Source organism: Aphelocoma coerulescens, chromosome 5 (genome assembly GCF_041296385.1).
Source record: "Aphelocoma coerulescens isolate FSJ_1873_10779 chromosome 5, UR_Acoe_1.0, whole genome shotgun sequence".
Classification (NCBI taxonomy): domain Eukaryota; kingdom Metazoa; phylum Chordata; class Aves; order Passeriformes; family Corvidae; genus Aphelocoma; species Aphelocoma coerulescens.
The window spans coordinates 22,985,435-23,012,224 of record NC_091019.1 but is presented as its reverse complement, the minus strand read 5'-3'; the positions used below and the strand labels follow the sequence as shown (position 1 = coordinate 23,012,224).

Below are 26,790 nucleotides of genomic sequence, written 5' to 3'. Positions count from 1 at the left end.
AAAGGGAAAAATAGACCAGTCTTCTCCAATATTAAAAGGGCGTGTCTGTACTGTCTATTTGAAAAAAAATTACATATTATAACTGTTTTACTAAAAGACACAAAATGTAATTCATGCATATTTGCATTGACACATTCCATATAAATAATAACCAATGCTCCTAATGTAATTTTTTGCTTGACAGTCTATTTTGCTTGACAGTCTGTTTCACAGATGTGAAAGCAAATGATAGGAATCAAGGCATCCACTCTTTCTTCAGTTACTTTTGTCCATTGATAAACTGATGTTATTCTGTGTACAGGGTATCTACTCAGCGTAAACTGCAAGGAACATTCCTTTCCATAGTTCACAGGAAACACTCAAGGAGATAAAATACCAGATTAGACCCAGCCTGTATGATGCATGAGAGGATGACCACTATTCACAGCATAGGTAGGAGTCCAATAGCATTGATTCTTGCTTGTCCAAAGGAGCTCAAAAGCTGTGTAGCCAATCTTGAATACTTGTACCACAGGCAACAGAATTAATCATATTGTTACTTGGGATAGCCCTTCCACAAAAAGAACAGAAAAAATACCTCTTGTCCCACCATTTCCCCTCCCCCAGTATTTTGGCTGACAAAAAAATCAATTTGTATTGCAGACCTGTTTAACAGTCTTGCTGACTACAGTTCCTAATATTTTTAAAATTTTTATTATCATACATTATTAAAAAAACACATGGCCCTTCTGCCACTCCTTGACTACTGCTATGGGATGGAGCTGCTCTCACAGCTGCCATGCAAGTGACTTCTACTTTGGCTCCAAATATTTCATATTCAAAGCCTGACATTGCCTTGGAAGTTGTCCAGTCAGTAGCTGTATTAAGCTGAAATGACCTGGACACGAAAAAGGCTTCTCTTTAGTTTTCCCTTCTTGATCCTGTCTTCCTAAAACATACTCTATGAAGCCCAAGACTTAATGTTAAATATGGGGATCAGACCATGAAATTCTATTTGATTACTTTAAAGTAACAAGCTTAGTGATTTCGGAGCTAAATTTTCTTGGAGCATCAAAATCTTTTCTGATAACTTTAGGCTGATTTCTGAAAAGCTTTTGCTGTGAAAGGACGTACCACATACACTTGTTTTGGGTTCCATTTGATCGCAGTTAATCCTAGATTCACTGAATTATAAAGAAGTTCACTTTTGTTTAGAGTGAGTTGATATAGCCGCCATTAAACCTCAGCCCATTCCTGGTTTTAAACACCACAATTTATGCTCCATTACCACTCTGAGACTCAGTCACAGAATTCTATGTAGAGAGTAAATTACTTAGACTTCTGCTGTTTAAAAAGTAGGCTTCCTAACAGAAATAGGCTTAATGGAACTATGTGGAACACATGCCTACACATGTGTACATTTTCCATGGAAACGCTCAGCCTGAGTATACCCTGCCCACCAGGACACTGCTGAGAGGTACCAGGCTTACTGCACGTGTGCTGCCCAACTGCACTGCATACACACACAGGAGCAAAGCAAAGCTCCCAGGAAGCCTTGCTCGTGCAGCGAGAGAGATCATGTGGGTGTCCAGGAAACCCCAGGCAAATGTGGCAATCCAGTTGTCAAAACTGGGTTTGAGGCCATCCAATTCGTTGGCACTGTGCCCTAAAGTAATGCTGAGACAGCACCTTTGTTTTTACTTTGATGGTATCTTCTACGCCTACTATTCCAAGTGTACCACTGCTGTAGCAGAGACACTCTGTTCATGAAGAACTGAGTATGGGAAAAGGACCAAAGCAGTACCCAAAACTCACATGGTATTTCACAGTCTAAGCAAACTGTGTAAATTCAGCATCTACTCTTTGAAGATAGTAATTACCACATTTTAAAAATGACAACATACAAACCCAGAGCTGTCAGGGAACAGAGCATTTTTACTTTATAGTCTTGTATTTTAATGCCTACACAATGGGGACCCTTAACTGAATTAATGGAAAAATTTCTGATCACACCAATAAATACCATATCAAAAATAAATGATGGGATCGAAACTCAATTAATACCTTAATTTTTTTTTCCATGCTGAGTAGAGTAATTTTGAGTTAAGAGTATAGAGTAATTTTGAGTTAAGGACGAAACATGACTGTCAAATTTAAATCAAAAGACATATTTCACCTTTTCCCATAGGGCAGGAAGGTCAAATCCATTAATTTTATGTTGATGTTACTTAGCTGGCTTTAACACAGTTATGCAAAAGATGGATTTTTGCTCTCTTCCAAGAGACAAGGCAATGCAAAACTCATACTGTGTAACAAACTATTGCACTCTAAACTGATCCTTTTAACATTTCTGAAGTATCGAAGGGGCTGACTCAGAGTGGACTCACAGTGAAATCACCAACAGCACGCAAATCTTCCCTCCTTCCCCCTCTTAGAGCTGTCTGGCTTTGGGGCCTGACAGGACACAATCTTTCCTTTCTTCTTTCATCCACATGATCTGCTACAGCTGTTTAATTGCCTTTAAGAAGGCAAACAGTACGAAATATGTCTGAATTGTCATAATCATTAATCTCAGCCAGACTATGAGATTGGGTGACACAAACCAAAGACATGGAATGTTCCTAAGTCTGTGCAGAATTTTATGAGCACGGAAAATGTAAACTTCCACACAGGCCATTTCTCCCCATCTTTCCCAGGATTTCTGGTGCTCTCTCTCAAACAGCTCCATGCAAACCTTTCTCTGCTATCACCATTCACAAATCTAAACCAGGTTCAATTAATACTTGTCAACCAAAATCACTAACTTCAGTTCCCCAGACAATATGCTAGTTAAGAGCCCACTGGTGGGATAGAATCGCCTCACACAGGCTAAAGAGCATTGTCCTGTCAGAGAAGTTGAGTTACACCCTGATAATTAATACGAGGCTTGTTAGAAACTGTCACTGTAAGAAACCAGGTGCAATTTCCATTTCCACCCTGATTCTGCAACCTTTATGTATAATGAGTAACTCTGACTCACGCTAACTCTTCCCACTGGAATTGATTTTCCATTAAGATTTTTGGTGCAACATACGGATGTCTCATGCACTACTCCCTGCTTTTCATTGTTTTCAAGACACCACCTGGGGGTTTCATTCTCAAGGTGGATGCTGTCTTGTCTTTGAGAGGAAAAAAAAAAATAGCAGTTCTTTCAGCAACTGCAGAGATACATCAAAGCGGAAGATTTGCAAACACCCTGCCCACTTGAACGGGAGCATGTGTAAAACTTGTACGTTGTTAACAGAGTTCTTGGTAAAACCACACGCTGAATTGCATAGCAACCAGGAAACGTTACGGGGATGTTTTCGTGGGGATTTTCCCTTTCAGTTTGCGGTTCAAGATGATTGATAGGTCACCAGGATGTGCTAAACTGGGGCTGACAACAGGGACAGAACTAGAGGTTTCACAGTGCGTATAGTTTTCATTCTCTTTGTTTTAATGGAATATAGGATTTACATTTACTGTAAGAACTTAGTTCAAATTTATTAAACTAGCTCTAGGCAGATACACATGGGTAAATGTTTCCTTATAATCACAGACTATTGAATCTTGTACTGACACTTCTGAACAGGAACAACCACCAGCTTAGCACTGCTACCTACATTTTGAATATTATCACCTGCTTCAAGTGCATGCTAGTAATGAAGTAGCAAAAAGTAACATATTGGAAACAGATTAAAATATGTTTAAAAGAAAATCCTAGCAACTACGATTCCTCTTCAGGCAAATCTATAAATTAGGCCATATGAGTCCTAAAATCTGAGGAAGTCTGGACAGTCCAGATCTTGTCTCTCAGTTCAGACCTATCACTAGTTATGCCTAGTTTTTTACTTGGTTCTCAAGAAAACTACTTCACGGCTAAATAAGAATGCATATTTTACTTCTGACTTGAGAAAACGGCCTCTGAATAAAAAATTTCATATGGAATGGATTAATGAAACATTTCAGGATCCAAAACATTTTGTCAGTGTATATATTAAGTTAGCCCGATTACTGCCATTTTGACATCTGCGAGAACTTAAGTGTACAAAAAAATACAATTCAGTGATTACCTAATACACTACAACACATATGGGCCTGGAAGGCATTATTTGCTGAGTATTCCACCTTTTTTTTTAGAGTCTATTAGTAAAAAACTTCACCCAAGCAGCTCACAGTACAGGCAACTGTAACAGGATACATAGGCTTTTACCTTTATGTCAGAAGTTGGACTAAAGCCCAATTCAGTGATGAAAACCACTGGATAGCTGTTTGCTAGGTCATGAAAAATGATTCATTAATCCCAGCCACAGTCACTAATAGACACGTGTCAACATCATTAAAACACACCTATACTCAAATCCCTCGGGGCTTGATGAGGAAAGGAAAACTGTGCTGGGAAAATAGGACTCAAAACTGGGATGACTACATACTGATCAAAATTCAGAAGCCAAATTTGCAAGATCCATGTGAATGAAGCAAGCAGTCCTTTACCATCCCAACACAAAAGCGCAAAGGGTCAAGCCACATGTATAATCATTAAGTGTGCCTGGTTTTGTGTTCTCCCTGTTATGATATTCTTGTTCTGCTAACCACCATTCTCCAAAGAAAGTAGAGAAACAAATCTAGAAGCAGACCACCTACACCATAAGCAAGGCTTTTCCACATAGTAACAGTGAAAGTAAGTCTTTACAGATTCTTGGGAGCTGTCCGATGAAATACTTTCCTTGGAGTATTGCCAGGTTGTGAAACCTACAATGATTTATAGGAAATACATTTCCAGATTTAGTGGCAATAAGCCATAGTTTTGGTTTTCAAAGTATCCCTTGTGGATACTTAAATGAAGAAGAATAAGGGGTTTGTCTTTCAATTTGAAACTGCCTTTAATTCTGAAATTAAAATAATTAGTTTGCACAAAATAAAATAAAATAGCATAAAATAAAATCACTTAAGAAAGCTAGGTTTAAATGTTTACATGGCTGGGATACACGCAAATGGTTTGAGGAACCCAGACCAAAGTTTCCCTCAAGAATTTTTTTAAACGTCATATTTTCATTTCAGTTTGGAATAGAAAATATTCTAAGTCTTGAAAATTTTAATGGGAGAGAAAAAGCCCACACAATTATATCCCTAATAGATAGCTGATATTCAGTGGGAAAAAAATTCTCCGCACACCTGGCTTTTTAAAGACAGCAACGTCCAGGAAAAAACTTTAAAAGGGATTTACCTGCATGTTTGCAAGGAGTTCCTGCTACAAATAAAGACAACTTATTCTTAGTACTTGGGTGTGGTGACAAGAAAGTGAAGATGACTCTCCACAGATCCAAAGGTGTAAAGTCAGAACTTTCTTTGAAGTTGTGCCTACTACCCAGTTGTATTTGGGTACCTAGTAATTCAGTCTGAAAAAGCAAACAAGAGTGTAGCTTTCTCACTTTCCTGTGTGCTGCTAACTGCCTGAAAAGTCATGAGACAGCCATGCTAACCTTGAGGTCCAAGTGGGCTGACGTGGATCTCTGCAGGGAACAAGAGATGCGGCTGGAGGTATGCACAGAGGCCAGAGAGGGTACACTGCACTAGGAGGTTCTCCTTTCTCCAACAAAAATTACCAAGTATTCCTTGAATTTCTGTATTACTCCAGGAAATGCACACTGGAAATGGGATGCAGGACAAAGCTCAAGCCGCTAACTTTCTTCTGAATTGTTGTTCCTAATGAATCTGCCGACTGATCATCAAAGTATCTGTTTACTGATGAACAAAAATTTCCAGTCTCTTAACTGACAGCTCTCCTGGCTACTGCTTTAAAACAATGGGTGTGGGGGTAGTGCTATTAATAAATCAAGAATTCACAGAGTCACTCAAAATGCAAGTAAGTACAAGAAATATGCTTCAGTCCTCAGCAGCTGCTGTAGGAAGAAAAGAATCGGCTAATGCATCTTCCAATCTTTATCTGCCTGGCAACTGTTGCTCTGGTAAACATCCTGAGTGAGCCCATACTGTGTCATCACTAATGATAAACCTCCTTGCTGCTGAAATTAATATTAGTCCTTTTGTAATAGTCTCACCCAATAGGGAGCTGAAAGTTTTCAGACTACAGTAGAATGTGGTACAGCTGCACAGCACCTCGGGGGAAAAACTGCAGGCAGTGATATCATAGTCTGCAATTAGTTATCTGATATGTCCCCCTCGAAATGATGAAAACATAATCATCATTGCCGATACGAGGAGAGCTCCAGGCTGTACAGTGAGCAGTCTAACCCCAAAGGCTGAGTAACAAGGGCTGTGAGGAGAATCAGTTGGGATCAGTTCCATGCAATCCAGGTGAAGAAACACTCGAAACAAAGCTGGAGAATAAGAGTTGGGGCCTGATTTTCACTGTTTGATCGATTTAGTTATTTGGGATAAAAGCAGTTGACGCATGGAGTTGCTCAGAAGACAGATCCCCAGCCTGGAGCCTAAAGGGCCTTATTCCTATTCCCTGCTCTGTCACTTAGCCAATGAAAGAAAGAAACCTCAGGAATCTTTTCAAAAGCTCTGACAGCCAGGCAGTTAAAACAAAGATAACATTACTCTGGTAGACATACTGAAAGAGGCAGGCTGCTCAGAATATGCCTCACAATGTAGGATATGATCTATAGAAATCAAAGGGAAAGTTCTTATGCAAGCCTCTGATGACGGAAGAGAATATTGTCACATCCACCACTCCCTTAGGTTTTTCCCCAGTACAAGAAGGGCAGGGATCGCACAGCCTATAACCAGATTGGCTAGGCCAGCAGGCAACCTCTCCTGCAATTTTTGGTGGCAAAGTATTTCCATTTTCTGGACCCTGTGTGACTCTATCCATCCATAAAATGGTTTCAAGAATCTTGAGATTTATACTGAAAACGCTGACTAGCAAGTAACTTTCCTAAGATGTATACAGGTTATTCATACACTAAGCTACATGTGCTGTTGAATTTCTTTAGTAATTCGTACAATCTGAGTTATGAATCTTCTGGTACTGGTTTAGTAAAAGGCACATTTAATAACTAGATTTTACAATAAACATTAGTATGGTACACAATGCTGTTGCTATCACTAATATGGTGGGAATAAAGATATTTTTCCTATTAAAAAATAGGTGTATTTAAACTTTAAAATTTATGACAGGCAGTGAATATTCTCTTGCTTAAGGGAAGAATGGGAAGGAGGAAGTGGCAGTGTGGCCTTGATATTCTGTGATTTCAAATACTACATTAAATCCTACATATATTTAGGCAGTGGAGATATGTAAAGACAATGCACTATTGCTTGCAAGCAATCATTCTTAAATAGCAAAGCATCATGTGTTGGAACCATTGTGAAGCCAGTGATTTTGTTGTGATGTTCATATATTCTAGTAATCTGTTTTAATGAGATAAAGCTGGATTTTACAAAAAGATCCAGAGCTAAACCCATGCTTGAATGGTAAATGATACAGTGGCAGACCTCAGTTCAGGTACAGTGAGCTTGACGACACTGGATTCATTCTGAGCAAGAGTCAATTCAAATAGCAGTTTGAGAATATGCTATCTTAATAAATACAAAATTTGAGACAGTTACTAATTAATAAAGCACCAGAATATTTTTTTCCCTCACCAAGGATATTACTGGAAGCAAAACTCATCAGGTTGTTTATCAAGTGCACTAGACAAAGCATCCATCCAGGAGATAGGAGTACAGGCCGGGAGAAGAACTCATTCAGAGCAGCCCCGATGAGAAGGACTTGGGGTTTGTCATGGATGAAAAGCTGGCCATGAGGCACCTGTGTGTGCTCCCAGCCCACAAAGCCAACAGCATCCTTAACATCCAAAGGAACATGGCCAGCAGAGCAAGGACATGATCCTTTCCCTCTACTCTGCCCTCGTAAGACCCAACCTGAAGTGCTGCATCCGGCTCTGGGGTCCCCAACATAAGGACATGGACCTGTTGGAGCAAGTACAGATGGGGGCCATGAAAATGACTAGAGGGCTGGAGCACCTCTCCTACAAAGAGAGGCTGAGAGAGCTGGGGTTCTTCAGCCTGGAGAAGAGAAGGCACCAAGGAGGCCCCTCTGCAGCCTTGCAGGACTTAAAAGAGTTTTTTTTAAAGAGGAAGACTTTTTTACACAGGCAGATAGTGATAGGACAAGGCGAGACAGTTTTAAACTAAAAGAGAAAAGATTTAGATTAAGATGTTAGCAACAAGTTCTTTACTGTGAGGGTAGGAGACACTGGAACAGGCTGCCCAGAGAAGCTTCACCCCTGTGCGTGTTCAAGACCAGTTTAGTTGGAACCCTGAGCAACCTCATTTAGAGGGTGGCATCTCTGCCCATGGCAGGGGGTTGGAACAAAATGGTCTTTGAAGCCCCTCCCAGCCCAAGCCATCCTGCGATTCTGTGATGTCTCTTAGAAACAGCAGAAGTAGCTGATACAGTGAGAAACCACTTTTCCAGGTGATTTGCTACCAATCATTGTGCATAGATCCTACTATCTTCCTTGAACAGTCTAAAAACATGTCTTAGACACACCTTGCTATAACACACTGCTAATTCATCTGACTCATAAAACTACTTTCTCTGGGAGGGTGGGAAGTATTGGGCTACTTCCCAATAGAGAAATCAATTCAAGATACCAAACCAGTAAATTAAAAAGAAAAAGAGAGGTTTCAATTAGTTATGCTGTCATGACTATCACTGTGGATATATTTGTATCACATCAGGGGTGGAAAAAAGGTGTTAATACATTGCCTTGCAATTGCTGTGGGTCAACAGTAATATGATTGTGACTGTGTTGACAAAATGGCATGACCTGAGCACCATGAGTAATAAAGTCAGACAGAAGACTGATACTGTTAAGAAATTCAGTCTAGGTCTGCAAAAATTGGTTTTGTGGGTTTCATAAATTACGAAAATCCCTACTCTTACTCATAAGGAGTATTTTCTCACATGGATTGTTCAGCTGAAGGAAGGATTGCACAGGCAGACACAGTGATGGATTGCCAAACAGCAACTGAAGAGAGTTTCCTGTTTTTACGGTTACAGTTTTCAGAGAATGCTCTGGTCCTCTGTGCTCTTGTTCACTTCCCATCCAGTAGAATAATATTTGCACAAGAACATTTTTCTTACAATTAATCATAATGCTTCTTTCAGCTGAAACAGCCCTGTATGTGAACTCATACCTGCTTTCTGAAACTGAAGAAAAAGAGGCACTAATCTTGTTGATGGGACAAGAGGCTAGAACTTTGGAGAAGATGTTCTATTTACAGCTACACTGCTTTCTCTCTGTTGTCCTACCTGTGAGGTGGGGATAAAAACACTGACTTCCCATGGGCTATATAAAAATCACTAATCATTATTTTCTGCTGGCAGCATGGTTGTCAGTTCACTTCTTTCTCACTAGTTGGGAATATTCTTTCTCTCTTAAACACTACTATATCTAGACTTGAAATTTTAAGTTCTAGGGTAATTTAAATACATTCAGACTCAAGGTCTGCTAGATGTGTTGGTGAAACCTATCAGATAAAGTAACTCCCTCTTAACTAAATGTTGTAATATTTACATGAACTCCATGCAATGCAAGGAAAGAAAAAAACAACAAAATTTCAACAGAGACACCAACTATTTCTGAAGTGATACATTGAGAAAGCCTAAGATGTCAAATCTGTTTCAAGAATTCAAGCTCTTCTACAAAAGTCAGAAGAATCCAGAAGCTGACAAACAGAAGGAATACATCTCAGACATGCTGGTGTTGAAATGTTTGAATGTTTAAGGTACTGGAGGATATATTGAGGAAAGATCACTTGTTTTTGTTATGAATGCCCACACTGAGCTTTGAAGAAGTGGATGTGTATCAAGTAAATGTTATCAATAAATACTTTATTAGGTTATTAATGGGCCCAAGCCTTGCTGGGCCCAAGACTTTCGAAGCTGTGGTTACGCTATATTTTTTAAATGGGTTTGTGACAACACAGAAGCAATTGAAGAAAATAACATTGTCTGTATTTTATTTTGAAGAGTAGACTAGTCAGGCAGAGAGAGATTTTTTAATTTTTCCTCCTTTGCTCAGCAGAAGAAATTAATTAACGAGTTTATTCATTTGCGAATGCAAAATTTTGGATAGAAATTCTACTGATCTGTAAGGTCACTACTGCAACATCTTACCAGTCTTGCACTGTTCTTTATGCAATATATTGTTTATGCTGCACTAATTTATGATAGGTCTGGTCCCCACTGGCATACATATAAGTAATAGGAGTTGTTAAGAAATATAAAAGAAGAAAAATTATCTCCAGCACCAGAAAGAAACCCAGACTATTTGTTATATGTACTACCTGCATTAAAATAAACTGTCATCAAAGCATTATCAGAAAGAAAATTCAAATTTAGTCACTGGTCTTAACAATCTCCTACTCATAGGATATGTCTCCTTCTGGAAAGCTGGACAACTGGGCTTTTCTCTAGTCCACATGAACCCACAGAGTCAGAAAACACTATCTAGTGTGTATGCCTAGAGATGCCCTGAAAAATCACCTGAAAAACTGTGCTGATCTTACCCTTCCATGATGCTCTAAGATTGCCCCTGCTTCACTGTTTTAAAAAAACAGTTAATGCTGTGCTCTGTTCAGTGTGAACACAAACAATATCACTACTAGATAACGTGTGAGACTTGGCAGGACAAGAATATGTTGAGAAAATAAAGCAAAACTACTCTAAATCTTTTCCCACCCAAAAAGCAGCCAGGAAATTAAGCCATAAGAATAAAAGGAGAAGAAAAAAAAAAAAAAAAGGAATTAATAGAACTGATCTTGTAGAAATGTCACAAGACACAAAAATCATCAGACACTCTTAGAAGAGCTCTGCAGCAGTTTATACCACAATAGGGAGCAAATGGGTCCAGGGTTTTACTGAAGCAAGCCACAAAAGCAGGAAAGAAACTTCTCTCTAGGCAGTCACCATGGGAATGTGTCTCACATGCTCAAAATGTCTGGCAGTTACTACTTTTAATACAAGAATTGTTAATGGGATAAGTGCTTGTCTAAAGCCTTAGCTGTGCCCACTCAGTGATGAACTGGAACCACCAAGTTATCTCTTCTCAGTAGGCTATAAAATGATTTTGCTACATTCTGGAAAAGAGGAGTTTAAAAATTTAGAGTTCAATATGCAACCTCAAGAAGGACACTTATTTTCCGTGCTAGGAGACATTTTGCTCCTCACGAGAAGACAAAGTTACTCTGACTAGTGCAATGGAAGAGCGGTATTTTGTTAATACAATTTTACGAAGTCACCAGACACTCCAGCCCTACAGCCTTTCCCAGAGGATCAAGCCTTTATGAACAAATACCTCCAAAACTTCAAGAAGACAGTTGATATTTATAACTAGGAAGTATTGGTGCAAACAGGAGTGCAACTTGACTAAATTTAAGACACCCTTCTTCAGTTAATGATTAAATAAATTTTAAAGTTCTTGAACCTGAAGAAGCATTGTCTGACAGTAGAGCAAAAGATGTAAGTCAGTTCTCACTTGGCAAACTGCTTTAAACATCCCCAATCATAAAATATAAGCATGGAATAAGAACTCTTTAAGGAAGTTCTACTTTGCATTTGCTGTTGTCTAACAGGAAACAATTGCTATTGAACTGAAAATAGCTGCTGGTCCTCAGTGTGTATAGAGATAGCAAACCCACAAGTAAACAGGATAAAACTGTCAGAGCAATGAAGTCTTATCTGATTTTTATAGCACTGCTACTGGCCAAATTGATTTAAACAAAATATGTGTTATTTCACTTCCAAGTGAAATGGAATAAATTTTACATAAGTATTCCAATATGTCAAATATATGCATAAACAATATACAGGAACAGAGAACAAAACACTACATTTATAAAAATGAAGACTCATTAGCGAAAGAAGCTCTTTTTTCTGCACTTACACACCTGTGTAAATGATGGAAAGGGAAAGGACATGTAAATAATGAAGGACACCTAATCAAGCAGGAGGAGGGAAAATAAGGAAGTGAGTGAAAGATGCGTTCAGGCCGCACCCTCAGTGTCTTCATTATTAATGAATCATGTTTCTTTAGAATTGGCAAATACTACTTTCCCTTGAACATGACTGGTTAACTATTCCATATTCCTTGTGCAGAAGCTTTATCCAGAGCACCAGGATGGAGCTGGGAACACCTGGCTATCCTCAGCAGTGACATATTGTGTCACTCCCTCGTCTCCTCATTCTGTGATATGGACACTCCACCTTGTTGGCCGATGGCAAAGGGTAGGTAAATCATTCCCATCACAACCACCCCTACAGCACTGCTGAACTATTGCATTTACATGCTGCAGGAAGAGCGTATTCCAGCCTGTTCAGTCTGTTTTGAGTGGGCATGAGGGCTCAGAGCGCTCCCTGCAAACAGCCGCAGCCGTGCTGCCCTGGCACGCATGATACCAACCCCTTGCTGATATGCCTCCCTGGTGGCAAGCTGTGCTCTCTCTGAGAGGCTGCCAGCTTAAGGCTGGTGCTCGACTTTTAGACCCCAGTTTGGCCAGCAGCTTGCTTGCTTTCTGGGCACTTGTTTACATCTGCTCCCAGGGGTCTGGGTGCCCACAGAACAACCACCGAGCTTCAGTTAACCTCTCACTTCTGTATGGGAAACCTGCAAGAAACTATTCATTACAGCTACCCACACACACCACACCCTGCTTCTTTACAGACACCTATCCATTAACAAAAATAACAATAAAAAAGCCCCCTAGGGAAATGTACTTCTGAGAACCTGTTTTGCTAACATGCTGTCACTGTGAGACATACATAATTAACAAAAGCTATGCCATGGCAGTTTTTTTTTTACTATTATATATTCTGTCAGAGGCAGCATCTTATTTACGAAAGCAGGTATTTTGTAAAACAGACATTAACTGTGAAGTCGAGGATTGCAGGCTAATGCCCTTTTCCTAGGCAGCTGTCAGTTTGCACCCTGGCAATCTCTTCTATAACCCTCTCACATGCTTTTGGAACAGTATCATTAGCAGAAAGAGAGACGGAAGTTTTAACACAGCTGCTGCATGTCTGGCTTTTTTTTTCTGGTTTTTTTCTTTTAAGACACAACACAGTCTCTTAGAGCTTCCAGCTATTAAGCTGCATCAATCATCAAGAGAAAAGAGAAAACAAAGGGAAGCAATGTATTTTTCAAACTCCAAATATAAGTAGAATTCAGGTCTTCTGTGTGATTTTTACTTTGAATTAGCATACCCTGCCTGTGCTTTCATGTTTTTAACTGCTAAAGCTGTAGATTATTCTTCAACTCCTTTTGCTTCTTCTGGCCTTTTGTATTGTTTTGGGTGGGTTTTTTTAATGTTTCACAATCTGAGAATCGAAGGTTATTGTGCCAAAATAAGACTGCTGCATTACATAAAGCTGCCAGTGCTGTCGTATAGAGGAACTGGAAAGTCCCAAAGCCATTGCTTACAAAAGAAAGTTCAATTATGTTCTTAATTGAAAGCACAGACTCAAAAAATGACTGTAGGATTCGTTAGGCAGGAAACAGTCATGGAGGTTTGAACTTTAAATTGCAATTAGCTGAACTTTCTGTCTGACTGGAAAGATTCTCCAAGGAAAACCCCTCTTTTTCTCACCTGCCACTTCGCATTGCTGCATGCAAACTCATTCATGTGATGAGCTGCTGTGCCGTCCCTTGGGCGGGGGCAGCTCCGGCAGCCGCGGCAAGGGAGGGAAATCACAGCCAGCTGCTACTGATATTACTGCTGAGGCACTTTGGGGAGCCTTGTGATTGAGCGGGGAGGAAGCTGATAAACTCACAGCACTGACTCAATCCTCCCTGCCACAACTATTAGCACCCATAATGGTCACTGATAATTACAGTGTCTGATAGCTTTGAAATCATTATTGCCTCTCTGGGAGGGAGAGATGACTGTATGTTAAGAGATGATGGACTCCTGGAAAATGACCAGCAGCTACACCAAACCGGCTTCACGCCTACAGTCGTGGATAACACACAGGGAACGGTCCAAACCACGAGGTTTGTCACAGAGAAACCCTGACAGGAAAAGGCAAACAACAAAATAGATTGTGCATGTGTTTTACTTTGTACCAACTTGGAAGGCTGCATTTCTCTATTCTAAGAATTCAGTTTAATGCTGACAGATTGAATCAGCATGCTCCCAGATGCCAGCTGACACTAAAACACGATGTGTTTTGAACAGCATTAGTTGTTCCTGTGCAATGTTGCATTGTTCTCAAAGTAGGTAAGATTATTGTGGTGGGTCATGTTTGTTTCACAATTATCATTTGTGAAGTTGTATTTCACAGGCAACCACGTACATTTATTCTTGGTCCTGGAAAAAACAATTTTAGAGGAGAGTTTTGCAGAACTCCTTCCTTTGCTCTCTCACACAGCATTCTCTTGAAAAAAAAGAGACCAAAACCAAACAGTGATATATAAATAACAGAATACATATCATGTGAAGAGGAGAATTATCATCTTCCATATTGACTGTATTTTCAAACACTTATGCCTTAGTTCTGGAACAAAAATGTGATGCAAGAAGACTAGACAGCAGATGGAGAAGCCTTTTTACAGCATTTGGAATGTCAAAAACTTATAAGTTCTTTGACTGATTTACCCTCTCCTTATAAAAGAACTCTACACTGTTCTTTCTCTGCTTCTCTAAAATGTATTTTTCTACCAGTCAACTACATTCAGAACTCAATAGTATCAAATATTATCACATCTTTTCAACAAGTATTTTAGCAGTAATGACGTCAGGATTCTCTCTCCGGTGTTTATTTGTCTATCAGCGTGTCATGATATCTCCTACTGCTGGCACATTCTTGACAGTGTCGAACCTCACGCACGTTTAGGTGAAAGATGAATAACTGCAATATTCACAGTATCTTAAAGTCAGGTCTATAAAAGTCTGGGGAACTCTTCTGGAAAGAAAGATATACCACACATGGATGAAGATTTTGTTTAACCTTGGCTAGAGCCACCAGTGGTTTTAAAAGCATTTACTTAAAAAAGTTCATCCTCAATTGTATGATGCTATCTGTCCTCATTAAGCCTTTCTCTTACTTCCCGTTTTCAAGGTAATGGCTCTTCATTGCGGTGAACACCAGTACCTAAAGAATCTTCAAACATTTCTCCAAAGACTGTAAGACAATCCCCTGCCATGGTTTGTTGGCTCTGTGTGCGCATCTTTCAAGGGCAGCTACGTAACCCTTCCACTAAACAATGATGGAAAGTTCAAGTGAATGCTTAATAAAGCCTAGTTACTTTGTAGCTTTGGGAAAACAGCCAAGATACACACTGTAAGGACTAGAGTGAAAATAAACTAGCACAAAGAGCTTCTTCAAACTGCTTTATTTACAAATTTACATGATAGATATGTAAACCAAGGGGCAGGCAGGTCTCTTCCTTTGTGACTGATAAGCAGCTGCAGTAGCCCTGTCTCAGAGCCTTACCTTGTGCTAACAGCCAAGCTCTCTCCTCCCACGGGCAGACTCACTCTCCCTCCTTCCATTTCATCTGTACCACTACTACTTCTGTTCCAGTTTCTTCCAGTTTGGGGGTCAAAATTCTAGGATTTGCTTTGTGTTAATTAAGGAAAACTTTGAGAAAAATATTTCTACAAATACATAATGCTCACAGGAGATAATCTGCTACAAAAACATTGTTAACCAAGATGTCAGCATCTATATTCTCCAGGATCCAGACTGCTTAGACAAGTCATGTCAACACCATGAGTAAACCATGTTCACATATCAATGACAGTATAGCCACAACACCACAGAAATAAGTTTTTCAGCTTTCTCTGTATCTCATTTTTCCTTTTGAAATCAATTAAGAGTAATTCCAAGTCCTCTTTAATTCTGTAAAACTCTGTACTAAAGGAATCAAAATTCCAGTTCAGGAGTTTCCCAACAGCAATAGCTATTAGTCTGTGATGCACAGCAAAATCACTGGCTAAAAAAAGAAAACACCAGCATCAACTGCTGTTTTGAAATGATTACTGACTACAAAGTCACGCTGGAATGTATTTTACACCAACTCAAATATACTGTAGCTATAGTGCAATACCTTACTAAGCCAGTAAAGAAACTTCCCTGGGGGGCATATGTGAAGTTTGACATACTTTTTGTAGCTATGCTGAAGGTTCGATTATGGGACTTTCTGTCTCACTGTAAAGCATTGTAAAAATCCCGGAGTCAGTTCAGACCCTGCTCTCTAGGACACTCCAGGCAGCTCATAGAACTAAAAATCAGTCGAGGAGTTATAATATTTATATAGTGCACAGATTTGGACCAAGCCAAATATTTAAACACATCTTTAAACACATCTTTAAACACATACCTTATTTGCCTACAGTAGCCCTGTCCTTTCTCTTAAGGCTTTGTCTGTTTACCTGATCTTAGCAAGAGCATTTAGGTACGATGGACACACAATTTTAGAAAGAAAAGCAATGAGGCTGCTTCAGCTACCACAGATGCACGAGGAACTTGTTCCCTCTGACACACCCATTCACAGCCTGGCAGCGCTGCAACCATTACAGAAGTATCCCCTGCTGCTCAAGCAAGCGAGATATATATTCACTATACACACAGACACAGCCCTTGGGTGACAAGGGCCATGAAAAATGCATTTTGTTAGACTCCTGGAACTGACGAGCACAAAAACAATATAGAAGCACAACTGTTATCCCAAACCACAAAATGCCTCGAGGCAGTTGCAGTCACAGTGAGAGTCTGTTGAAAGTATGGTCATTTCCCTAAAACATGGTTGAGCCTGCACCATATGAAATTTCAAAAGCTTTTTGTCACTTTGGACATAATTTTTTTTTTTCTCTCTCTCTGTATTTACCCTACATTTTTAAATACCAATATTTGAAGCAGATAACCACACTGCAGGAAGGCAATTGGTAAACAACTGAATTTTGTCACTTCTAACCCCCTTTGTTCCAAAAGCTCATCAGTCAGCCCCAAAGAGACCTTAGAAAGTCAGAAGCAAGTGTGCTTGGCATAAAAGCTCTCCAAATCACAGGAGAGCCCCCGAGTTTTTCTCCCGTTCAGCAGGGCTGTGCCCAAATGCAGTATGTTCCAGCTGTTGGTTCAGCTCGTGTGAACTCCAGAATGCAGCTGTAAGCTGGGGGGGGCTCAGCCCCTTCCCCCGCCCCCCCTTTCGCTGCAGTCCGAAACGGAGCTGGGAGAGCAAACTGCGTTTGTAACAGCAGTCACATTGTGGAACTGAGCTTCACCAGAGCCGTTCTGAATTCCCTAATGGAGTCCTGGTCTGAGTTTAAACTTCATTCTTTAATCTTCTGCAATTCAGGTTTTATAGATCTGGAATTACCCTTTACAAGCAATATACAGCTTTCTGTGATTGTACAGACCAGCACAACTGAGATTACATTTCTAAAACATCTCTGATAACACTTAAAATAAAAAAGTATGTAGGTGCAAGAAAGCTGTTAGCTATCTAGCAGAAGAGCACTTGCTGTCTGAAGCATTAACTTAACAATCAGAAGTGTTTTCATTCATAAAAATCTTACCTGTTTCTGTTAGACAGAGCTTCAGCAAACATAATCCAAAAGTTGCCCATAAGGAGAAGTTGGCCATTTTTTTCTTGGAACTGTTTTGCAAAATCCAAAGATCCTTGCAAGCTGCAGAAAGAAGAAAAGCCCCGACGCTTGTTAAGCCTGCAGTCAATGAGTCTGAAGTTTGCTGCACTTTTTATTCTGATTCAAAGGAACTAAGTAATGACATAACTGGGAGGGGGAAGCTCCATCAAAAGTCACACCCATATTGCAACTAAAGTTACCCAGAAGCAGAAGAAGGGGGAGTGGAAGGAGAGCTAGTACTGACTAAGCAGGCACAATTGAGTTTTAAAGAGCCACTAAATCTTCTCTTCTTACACAAGTCCAGTCAAAAGTTATACTTACTGTGCTTGTAGGAAAATTTGTGTAATCTCTCCTGATTCAGCTCAGAAATGCACTGTTTGTTATAAGCTTTCCCTCCTGCATTTAAAATCTCTTCATTATTGCAAACCAAGTGAACATAAAGCACTAGAGTTTCTGAACCCTGGTAAAGCATCTATAACAGCCTGGATGTTTCCCAAAATATATTTTGCTTATTTATTCCTATCTCATCATTTTCTCTTTTTGCAGTTCAATTAAGAGCAACTAAAATGCCTGCTCTGCAATGAAGCTTTCTGCAATGTTTTTGTTCATTGCTGGAGGATAACATCATGCAGAAGGTAAGTCAAGGTGGTTCAGTTTCCCACAGTCCGTTCTCAGCACAGGCTGCTCCAGCAAGAGCAGTGAATAATGCCAGTGCCAGCACAATGCCAGTGATACTGAGGACTAAGGCTGATATTTTATTGTATTAATGGCATGAGGTACGGAAGGAATTTTTCCTCCTAGTCCCGATTCAGAAAGCAGAGAAACTGGAGGAAAAGGCATGAGATCGCTGAGGTTCAGACAAGGTCTCACTCAGTTCCTGAGGGACATATGTTCACTGCAGTGTGTGGTTTTGTTTGGCTCTTCATGAAACCCCTGGTGAAAACCTCAAGGCCTCTGAAGATAAGCAAAAGCCTTGTCTCTTGTGTGCCTTAGCGCTTGCCTGTGGTGTCTCCATGCACTGGCTTCTCTTTAGAGCTGGAGATGTGCCATGTGATGAGGGGTCACATGTGCCATGGGATGAGGGGTCACCCAAGCCAGTACATCTCACCTTTAACAACCAGCATGTGGCAATGACTGACAGCCAGAAATGCCCTGATTTCAGTTTCCCTTGCCAAATCTGGAATGAATAGTCCTATATCAGGTTACCATTTTGTCGATTTCCCCACTTCAAAGAATTTTCTCATTCATTTAATCTCTGTTAACACAAAACAATGGAAAAATACAGATAGGTCTCTCCAGTCACAGGCACAAGAAGGTCACACAGAGGTTTTCAGGACTTTGCCTTTTGTTTGCCTTTTGGCTTAGAGATGGCTGGCTATCCTTTCCTCAACCAGCCAAATTTTTAGCAACAGGTTCCAACAGGCTTTTCCTACAGGTCTAAAATATCTGATGGGACAAAGTTAAAGTGAAAATCTTTCCTTTAAACACAGGGAATCTTTTTATTAAGAAGCTAGAAACTTTGAAATTACAGATAAAAGACATTTTCTTTAGTGAATATGCTTTTTTTTTTTTTTAAAGAAACCGCTTTAAAAGCAATTAAAAAGCAATCTCCTATATACCTTATTGTCTAAAGTGGAAAGAGAAATAGTTCTGTAAAATCCTGTACATTTATCTCTATAAATGTTTTGGTATCAAAATACATTAATAAAGTTTATTTCAAAATGCCGGTGCACAATTAATGAATGTTTTAAATTTACTAAGTGTATATTTTTCTTCAATTGCTAAATTACTTTTAAAATTCACATCCTACGGATGAAACAGAATAATTAAACATTTAATTAAAACTCAGGAAATTTTGAGTCTTATTTTTGAAGAACATAAATTGCCTTTCCATTAATATCCTTTATACATAGTTATACAGAATTAAAAAAAAAAAAACAAACATAAGTTTTCTTTGGCACAGGTAAAGGGAGAAAAATGTCCATTTTAGGGACAGAGGCAGAGTCTTATTTTACCAGGAGTGGAAATTCCTAGTCTCTTCATGGTCTGAAATTTCTAATTCTAGCCCTTCTGACACCTGATTATGAGTAGGTTGTTTTCTAGATACCAAAATGTTACTTGTTATTCATCTCAGTGTTTTCAGCACTTCTGCGTATGTTTGGCAGGGGTGGGTGGTATTCCACTTCGGAAAGACTCTCTCTTGCTTGTTGCCCTAAAAAATTGGGCTAAGATTAGACACATATAGACCAGGTACATGGAGGTGCTGGTGCCTAATGCAAAAGAAAAAGGCAGATCTATGCAAGAAAAAGAATTGATCACATTATCATGTCTTTTCACGTGATAAATGACAAAAATAGTTAATGGGCTGTTTGTATGTGACATTGAGTTTGGCCATTCCTCCTGCCATCCACCTGCTTACCTGTCAGCCCACGACACACAGGTGCATTCCAACGAAAAAATGACACAAAAATGTTTCCTTCCTTCCCACACAAACATGGTCAGCATATGTTGGTCTCAGGTACACAGCAGTCCAAATTTACCCTGGCTGCAGGGCATAAAGCTGCCCAGAGAACTTAGTCAAAGCAGATGTACAACTCTGGAAAAAACAGTTGGGTATGGGGTTTGTTTTTGGTTTTGTTTTGGGGATTTCTTTGTGAGAAATACATAGCTTCTCCTTTAGTTTGGGAAAATCTTAGTACATAGGAACAGAAAAATCCTGAAGCAAATCTTCAGCTGAAGAAATGCAGCAGAGCATCCCTTTTGAGCCTGTCAGTACAGTTAAATATTTGAGATTTGGAATTTGCTTACTTTCTTGGCCACAAGCAGCTAAATTACCGGCACCAAAAATTTGTAAAATGATTAATGAATTAAGTTTTCAAAAGAGAATGAAGCAATAAGACTGAAAAAGGATAAAGCCCCAGCATTTAAAAGAGTGTTTTTCTTTGATGCCTTTAACGCAGTGAATTCTGTGATGGTAAAATATAGTACAGGAACAGCAAAATAACTCATTTGTGATTTTATCACACATGTGAACTGCAGCCAGCACTAATTAATTTTTATAAAATCCTAACAGGGAATTCATATGTTGGAGCCATAGAAAAGGAACAAGCATGGCTTACCAGTGATATAAAAAGATGATAGTTTTCTGGCAAGAATTCACATAGAGGACAAAATTCTGGTCTAGCTTAATTGAAAGACCAAAATTCCACTAAACTCAGTGGGGCAGTCTCTCCTGAGAATGAATATTTAGATTTTATATTGTGGACAGACAAGAAAATGGATGTACCTGAATGAACCTGTACTTATGATGGAAAAAAAGGTATCAGTGGAGATTGATTTCACTATGGGAGAAATTGAAAGAAGGGTAGAATGGAATTTTGTTTCAGTGAAAATAGCTGGCATTTGTCTTCGAAATGCTGAAATTTCTAAAAACTAAAGCTCCTAATTTTAATTTTTTTCTTTTATCAGCAGAATACTATTTTTTAAAAATTAAAAAAATCATTTTCTGAGCATAATTTGGTGAATACTTCAAGCTTGTTATAGGGAGTTGAACAGCAACTGGTCTTAGTGAATATAAAAAGCACAAATGTCATTAGGTAATTCTGGTCATGGCTGTGTATATTTTCCGTAGACTACGGGTGATCTGTGAGACTGGCTGAAAATCAGATTTGGGGGAGCAGGGAGGATTTCATACCCACTTATCTGTAACATCAATAAAATATGCTATTTTTAATAAGATTTCCTCCATGTCCCTAGACTGCAATCTAGTTTCCTGCGTTTCAGACTGGATTCAATTTCAGAGTAGATTTAATTTTCATTATCAATCCCGAAAACAGGTTTTGTAATGGCAACGGTTGTAAGCGCTCCAGTGTGGCATCTTGAACTGCACACTTTTCTTGGGCTCAGAGTGCTGATGGGAAGGCACAAGAAGAGCCTGTGCTGGTTTAAGCAAGAAAAGCTGCTCTTTTGGCTGGAGGGCAAAGCACTCCCTTGGGAAGTTGAGCGCCCGGTTCTACTCCCATCAAGCTTTTGTTCCTAGATGTAATTTACAGCCTGTGTCCTGCAGAGAGCTAGGGAGATGAACAATGGCTCCTAGTTGTTTACTCCTGAAAAAGGCAGCAACCCAGATTGGCACCTACGTGTGGATTCATCAGCCTGTTTTACTGGTTTGCCCCAGATCCCTAAACAACTCACTAATCCAACACTGGCAGAAACCTTCACAGCCGGAATGGCTCAAGCTGGCTTTAAGGAATTCTATGTCACACCATGTGGCCCCAGCGTTTTTCTTGTTCCCAGCACCACCGCCGTGCACGTAGTCCCTGGCTGACCCTCATGTGCCAGCAGTGCCCAGGCAGCAAATCATGCTCCCAGTCCCCACGGACAGCTCTAACACCACTATTCCCCCCTCAGTAACTAAGTTGTTGTTGGAGATGGAGCTGGAAACCTGCCCATCAGCAGGGCCACCAGCTGTCCCAGCCCGCAGCAGAGACACAGAATGCATTAGTGACTGAGTCACCAGCAGCTGTGCAGGGCTGGGGGTGGGGGAATACAAGGGAACCTGAGGGGAGAACCTTCTCTGTAGGTGATTTCTGTCTGTCTCTGCCCCTCCTTCCCCTGGCTGGCCTTCCCAACACACAGACCATGAAAGAAGTCCCTGGAGCTGCTACAGCAAAAGAAAGTAGGTATACAGAATGCTGAGCATGAGCTGCTCTCTTTGTGCTCAGCATTCTGTATTCCCACTTTCATTTCTTTTGTTGGCAGTATACAATAGGTGAACCAAGCTCATACTAAGTCATTTCCTGGATGTACTCTTTCCTCCCCACTGTCTTTCAATTTTCTTCCTTTTGATTTTGCTTCATGACTTTTACCTTGACTTCTCCCTGTCATCTCCACTAATCTCTCCTTTTTCTTAGCCCCCATTCTTTCTCACACGTTCTCTCTTCCATGCAGCATATTGGAATTATTAAATCAAATATTTAAAGCCCCAGAAGAGCAGGTGAGATTTACAAAAGGCAAACATTCAGGAAACTCTGGAAACACTTCATATTTGCATAACCAAACTGTTAACTGTTACATATAGATAAATACTTAGAGGCCCTTGTGCCTAATACAGACCTGACCAGAGCCATTCAAAGTCAAGGGAGGTTTTCCACTTATTTGGAGGAATTTTGAATCAAGGCAGCTGCAAACAGTGTTTAGTTCAGTCCCAGTATGGGTATTATGATAATTCTGCTTACTGCATTATGTGTTTCCCCTGTATATGTATATATCTATCTTTCTATCTATAAAATCTAAGAGGATACAGGGGTTACATCAGATTTATAGCCACTGATAAAATATTTTCCTATCTAACAAAAGTAAACCCCGAATTTTAGCTGGAACAATTTCTGTTCACACCAGATTCATTGGTGCCAGTCTTGCCATAGCCACATCCAACATATCCACATTTAGACTGTGTCTTAAACATAGCAGTGTGGGAATGAGCAGCTAAGCCTATCTTTTTCAGTTACAAAGAGCACTAAAAACAGACCCTGTCTGTATATAAACAGAAACTTACTAAATTTCAGTAGTCTCCCTGTTAGTCAGTCTTATGATCCCTTTGAAAGGTGGAAGGGAAGGAAAAGCATCCTAATTTTAGACCATAATAAGCATGTTTGTTTTCAGAGGCAAGGGTTCCAGCTGTTTCCAGCAGGGCTCTAGGAGGGAAGGTGCAGGTGTGCACACATCATGCAACGAACAGGATGAGGAGGCTGACAGGCACAGCAGTGCTAGGTTTTGAAATGCTGAACTCAGTGGGTAAAATACATACAGAGCAGACCACCACTCTTATATGTTTTTAAGGAAAGCATTGCTACAGCAGTAGCATCTTCTTCCTCAAATGGGCAATCCTTTTGCCTTGCTGGATGCGCAGACATCTGCAGCAAACAGCATTCCCCTCAAACCCTGTACGTTCTGGAGGTTAAACATAGCCAGGAATCAATGAATTGGTGCAACAGCAGCAGCTTGTTTCCTAAGGTTTGATCTTTTCCATCTGGGTATACCCAGACAAAGCCAGAACTGCTGTGCTCAACCCTGAGCTCAGCTGGAAAACACGGAGCCTGAGGAGGTGTCTCACATCCTGGTGGCACTAAGTGCCCCTCCATGGATGGAGAATGCATAAGGCAGGAAAACCCTCCCAGTTTTTCCCCTTGGAGCCTTATTTCTGAGCTCTACATAATGTATGTTGGAATTGCCAAGTAGAAAAACCTACCACTTCTGAGGCAAGTTCCCTTCTCTGTAGTGTAAACAAGCAAAAGAAGGTAATTCTGGGTGACTGAAGGCTGGAGTTTTGTGTGAGGCCGGGACAGAGGCACAGAAAATAGAATTCACAAAATTAGTGAGACAGAAGCTCTGGTTTTGCACATCTCCTTGTGCCTGAATTTCTGCTATAGAAATAGGTAAGGGAGGAGCTGAGTGCTATTACAAGACAATGAGTTTTTCTTGGAACTGGGAATTGTCACACTAGACTGCACATCCATTGCCTACTTAACAACTTGGCTTAAGTAGCAATGAAAGCCAACATTTTAGAAACTAAAAATAAACACTCATTTGGGATATTATTACATAGTTGGTAAAAGTTCAATTATGGATTAAATTTCTTTCATTAGAGAGAAATTACCTAAAACAACACAGCTGTGTTTGAAAATGTGCCTTTCTTACTGGCCAAAATTTGGCTTATTTGCTTTGTCTTTTCTTTAGTAATATTGAGTGACAATAGCTAACAATTCAATAAAAACTATTACTTTCAATATGATTTTGAAAATGTGCTTGCATTCAGTTGCAGTCCTTTTGGGTTACCTTTTGAGGGATGTTTGACAGGATCTATCAGCAAGAGATATTAGCCAGACAGAAATTCTATACAGAAAAGAAATTCAATGTTTTATGCAATTGTACATTACAAAATTTGCACTATGCTGGTAATATATAAAAACAATAATCATCAAATTACACAGTATGACATGATCACCATTGCTAAGCAACTCCATATCATCTTTTGGTTCCTGAATACTCCTTTTTCAATAATTTGTGCTTCATTGATAAAGAAAACATTTGTCCATGAATTTATCAGATTCTTCAGAGTAGTGCATGTCTAAAATATTTGCAATGTGTTCACAAACATTTCGTTCGCAGAACTACAACTGGCAATAAATACATTATGAGTTATTCACCTCTAAAACATTACTTATATTGTCTAGATATTTTACTGAAGTGTTGGAAGAATTAAGCAGGTCGTGCCTGAACAGCTTATTGAACAAGTCAGATCTGGAAAGCTATTAAGGCTCCTTCAGATGTTAAAGTTTCAGCCAACTTGCACTGAATTTACAAGAAATTATCTATGTCTGAGTCATCTGAGATTTCAAAGATACATGATATGAGAGCAAATTCAGTGATTTACAAATAGATATGAGAACTAGCAAGAGAATCTGTAGTTTCTCTGCTGTCCATTGTATCTGAAGTCTCATCAGTAAGAAGTCCCTCTTCCTGTCTTTTGCAAGATACATTAAGTTAAAGAGGTTTATACTCATAAAGATTTAGCTGAGGTTCATACTCCCCTCAGTTTGTCCTCTATAACCAACCCTTCCATAATTGTTGCAGTAACTCAATGAAAATTTTCCCTAGGGGAATGGGTAAAGAGGCAGAGATAACAGAAGGAATAAAAAAACTGTTGTGTTAGTCTGATAGATCTGGTAGTATAATAAACTCCACACACCACTACCTAGCAAGCAGGAACTGCTAGACTACCACAGAAAGAGAATCATACTAGCAGTTTTTTGAGAGTCTTGAGACAAAATGGAATGTGTTAAGTGCACTCCTGCAAAGACTCTTTCCCATATACAGGAGGAGAGTCACTGTTTGATATTAGCTAGCCCAGGAAGGATAGACCTGCATCAACATCAACATGATCTCTTACAAATATATTACTCCCTAAGAGATGAATTATACAAGGCATATCTCAAGGGGCACAGATATGAGATAGGCTATGAATGTTCAAGAGTCTAGTTCAAATACAGATATAAGGATACTAAAGCTTATCTCAACTATTTTAGGATTCCTTTTTAACTTCCCCTCCCATATTCAAATTCGGGTCTTCAATCCCAGTCTAGCTAGTTTTTCCTCTCTTCTTAATCACACAGTTCTCCAGAGACAGATGTATCTGAAACACAGTTCACATGGCCTAGTCCTTGCTGAACTTAGCAAGTCCAGAATACTTTGAACTTTTTCTAGCTTTAGAGAACTAACTGGAGCACTCATAGAAACCTGAGAAATAAATATGTAAAAATGCAGCATACACTGCTAGTCACGAGCAGCCGGAAGCCCTCACTGAATGCCCGAGGAGGCTGAGGCTGCCTTTACCTGCTATAAACATTCCAACCACAGCTGCAAGGGGACATTTGGTCCCCTGGGTGTCTCTCAAGCAGTTGCATTGAAGTTGCTCCCTGTTGCTTAGACAAAGAAGTACTAGGCCAGAGAAAGAAGGTGAACCTATGGCTGATGGCTTTATTTAACACTCTTGTGTAAGAATCGAGGTCCTCCTTCCTTCAGGGAGTAGGCAGCTTAGCATGTATTTGCACACCTGCATAGCAAAGGCAGCTCCAGCCTGCTGTCAGCTGAGCCTGCCTCAGAGCTGAAAACATTGTAGCCTCGATTGTTTGGCATTACTTATGAGCTAATTAGCCTTGCAGATAAGCCTAACTAGCTAGGACCAGCTACACTCTGGTAGTGATCTATGGCTTTCAGGAACTCGTGTCTTTACATACCTGGTAATTACAGATTGTGGAAGTACCAGCTGGGCACAGTTCTTCGCCCACTTCTGCTGTAAACTGAAGTCATGTCCCTCGTCCCTTGAGGTGAGCTTGCCTAAAGGACACATCTCATTGCAGGATTTAGTCACAAGTCACCTATAAGATTAGGCTCGTGCCCTGTCAGATAAGAAAGAGTAGATCAAAGGAGCTGTCTGCGCTTTCCCCACCACCCTACTCTTTTTCTTTGGCAAAGATCTGCAGGATTTCAGATTTTGGTGGTACTGATATTTTCTGAAGACAAAATCAGTAACAGATTTAAAGCCTAAAGCCAACAGATTCTAAAACCTATTCAGTAACAGATTTTGGTCTTGCCAAATGAATTCTTTGC

The 26,790-nt window shown here is 39.8% G+C and overlaps 1 protein-coding gene across 5 annotated transcripts in view; it reads right to left on the bottom strand.

Annotated features, from left to right (window-relative positions):
* Positions 1 to 26,247, bottom strand: part of CD44 (CD44 molecule (IN blood group)) — a 57,878-nt gene extending 31,631 nt beyond the window's left edge. For 2 of the 5 annotated variants that reach the window (XM_069017107.1, XM_069017110.1), the window contains exons 1-2: positions 26,014 to 26,245; positions 17,551 to 17,661 (exon numbers count right to left, since the gene is read on the bottom strand). In XM_069017107.1, coding sequence (XP_068873208.1) covers positions 17,551 to 17,661; positions 26,014 to 26,026 — 124 coding nt within the window. In that variant the 5' untranslated portion in view covers positions 26,027 to 26,245. Of the gene's footprint in view, positions 1 to 17,550; positions 17,662 to 26,013 lie in introns of all 5 variants that reach the window. The other 3 variants (XM_069017106.1, XM_069017108.1, XM_069017111.1) reach the window with 3 other exon arrangements.
* Between the last annotated feature and the right edge of the window lie 543 nt (positions 26,248 to 26,790).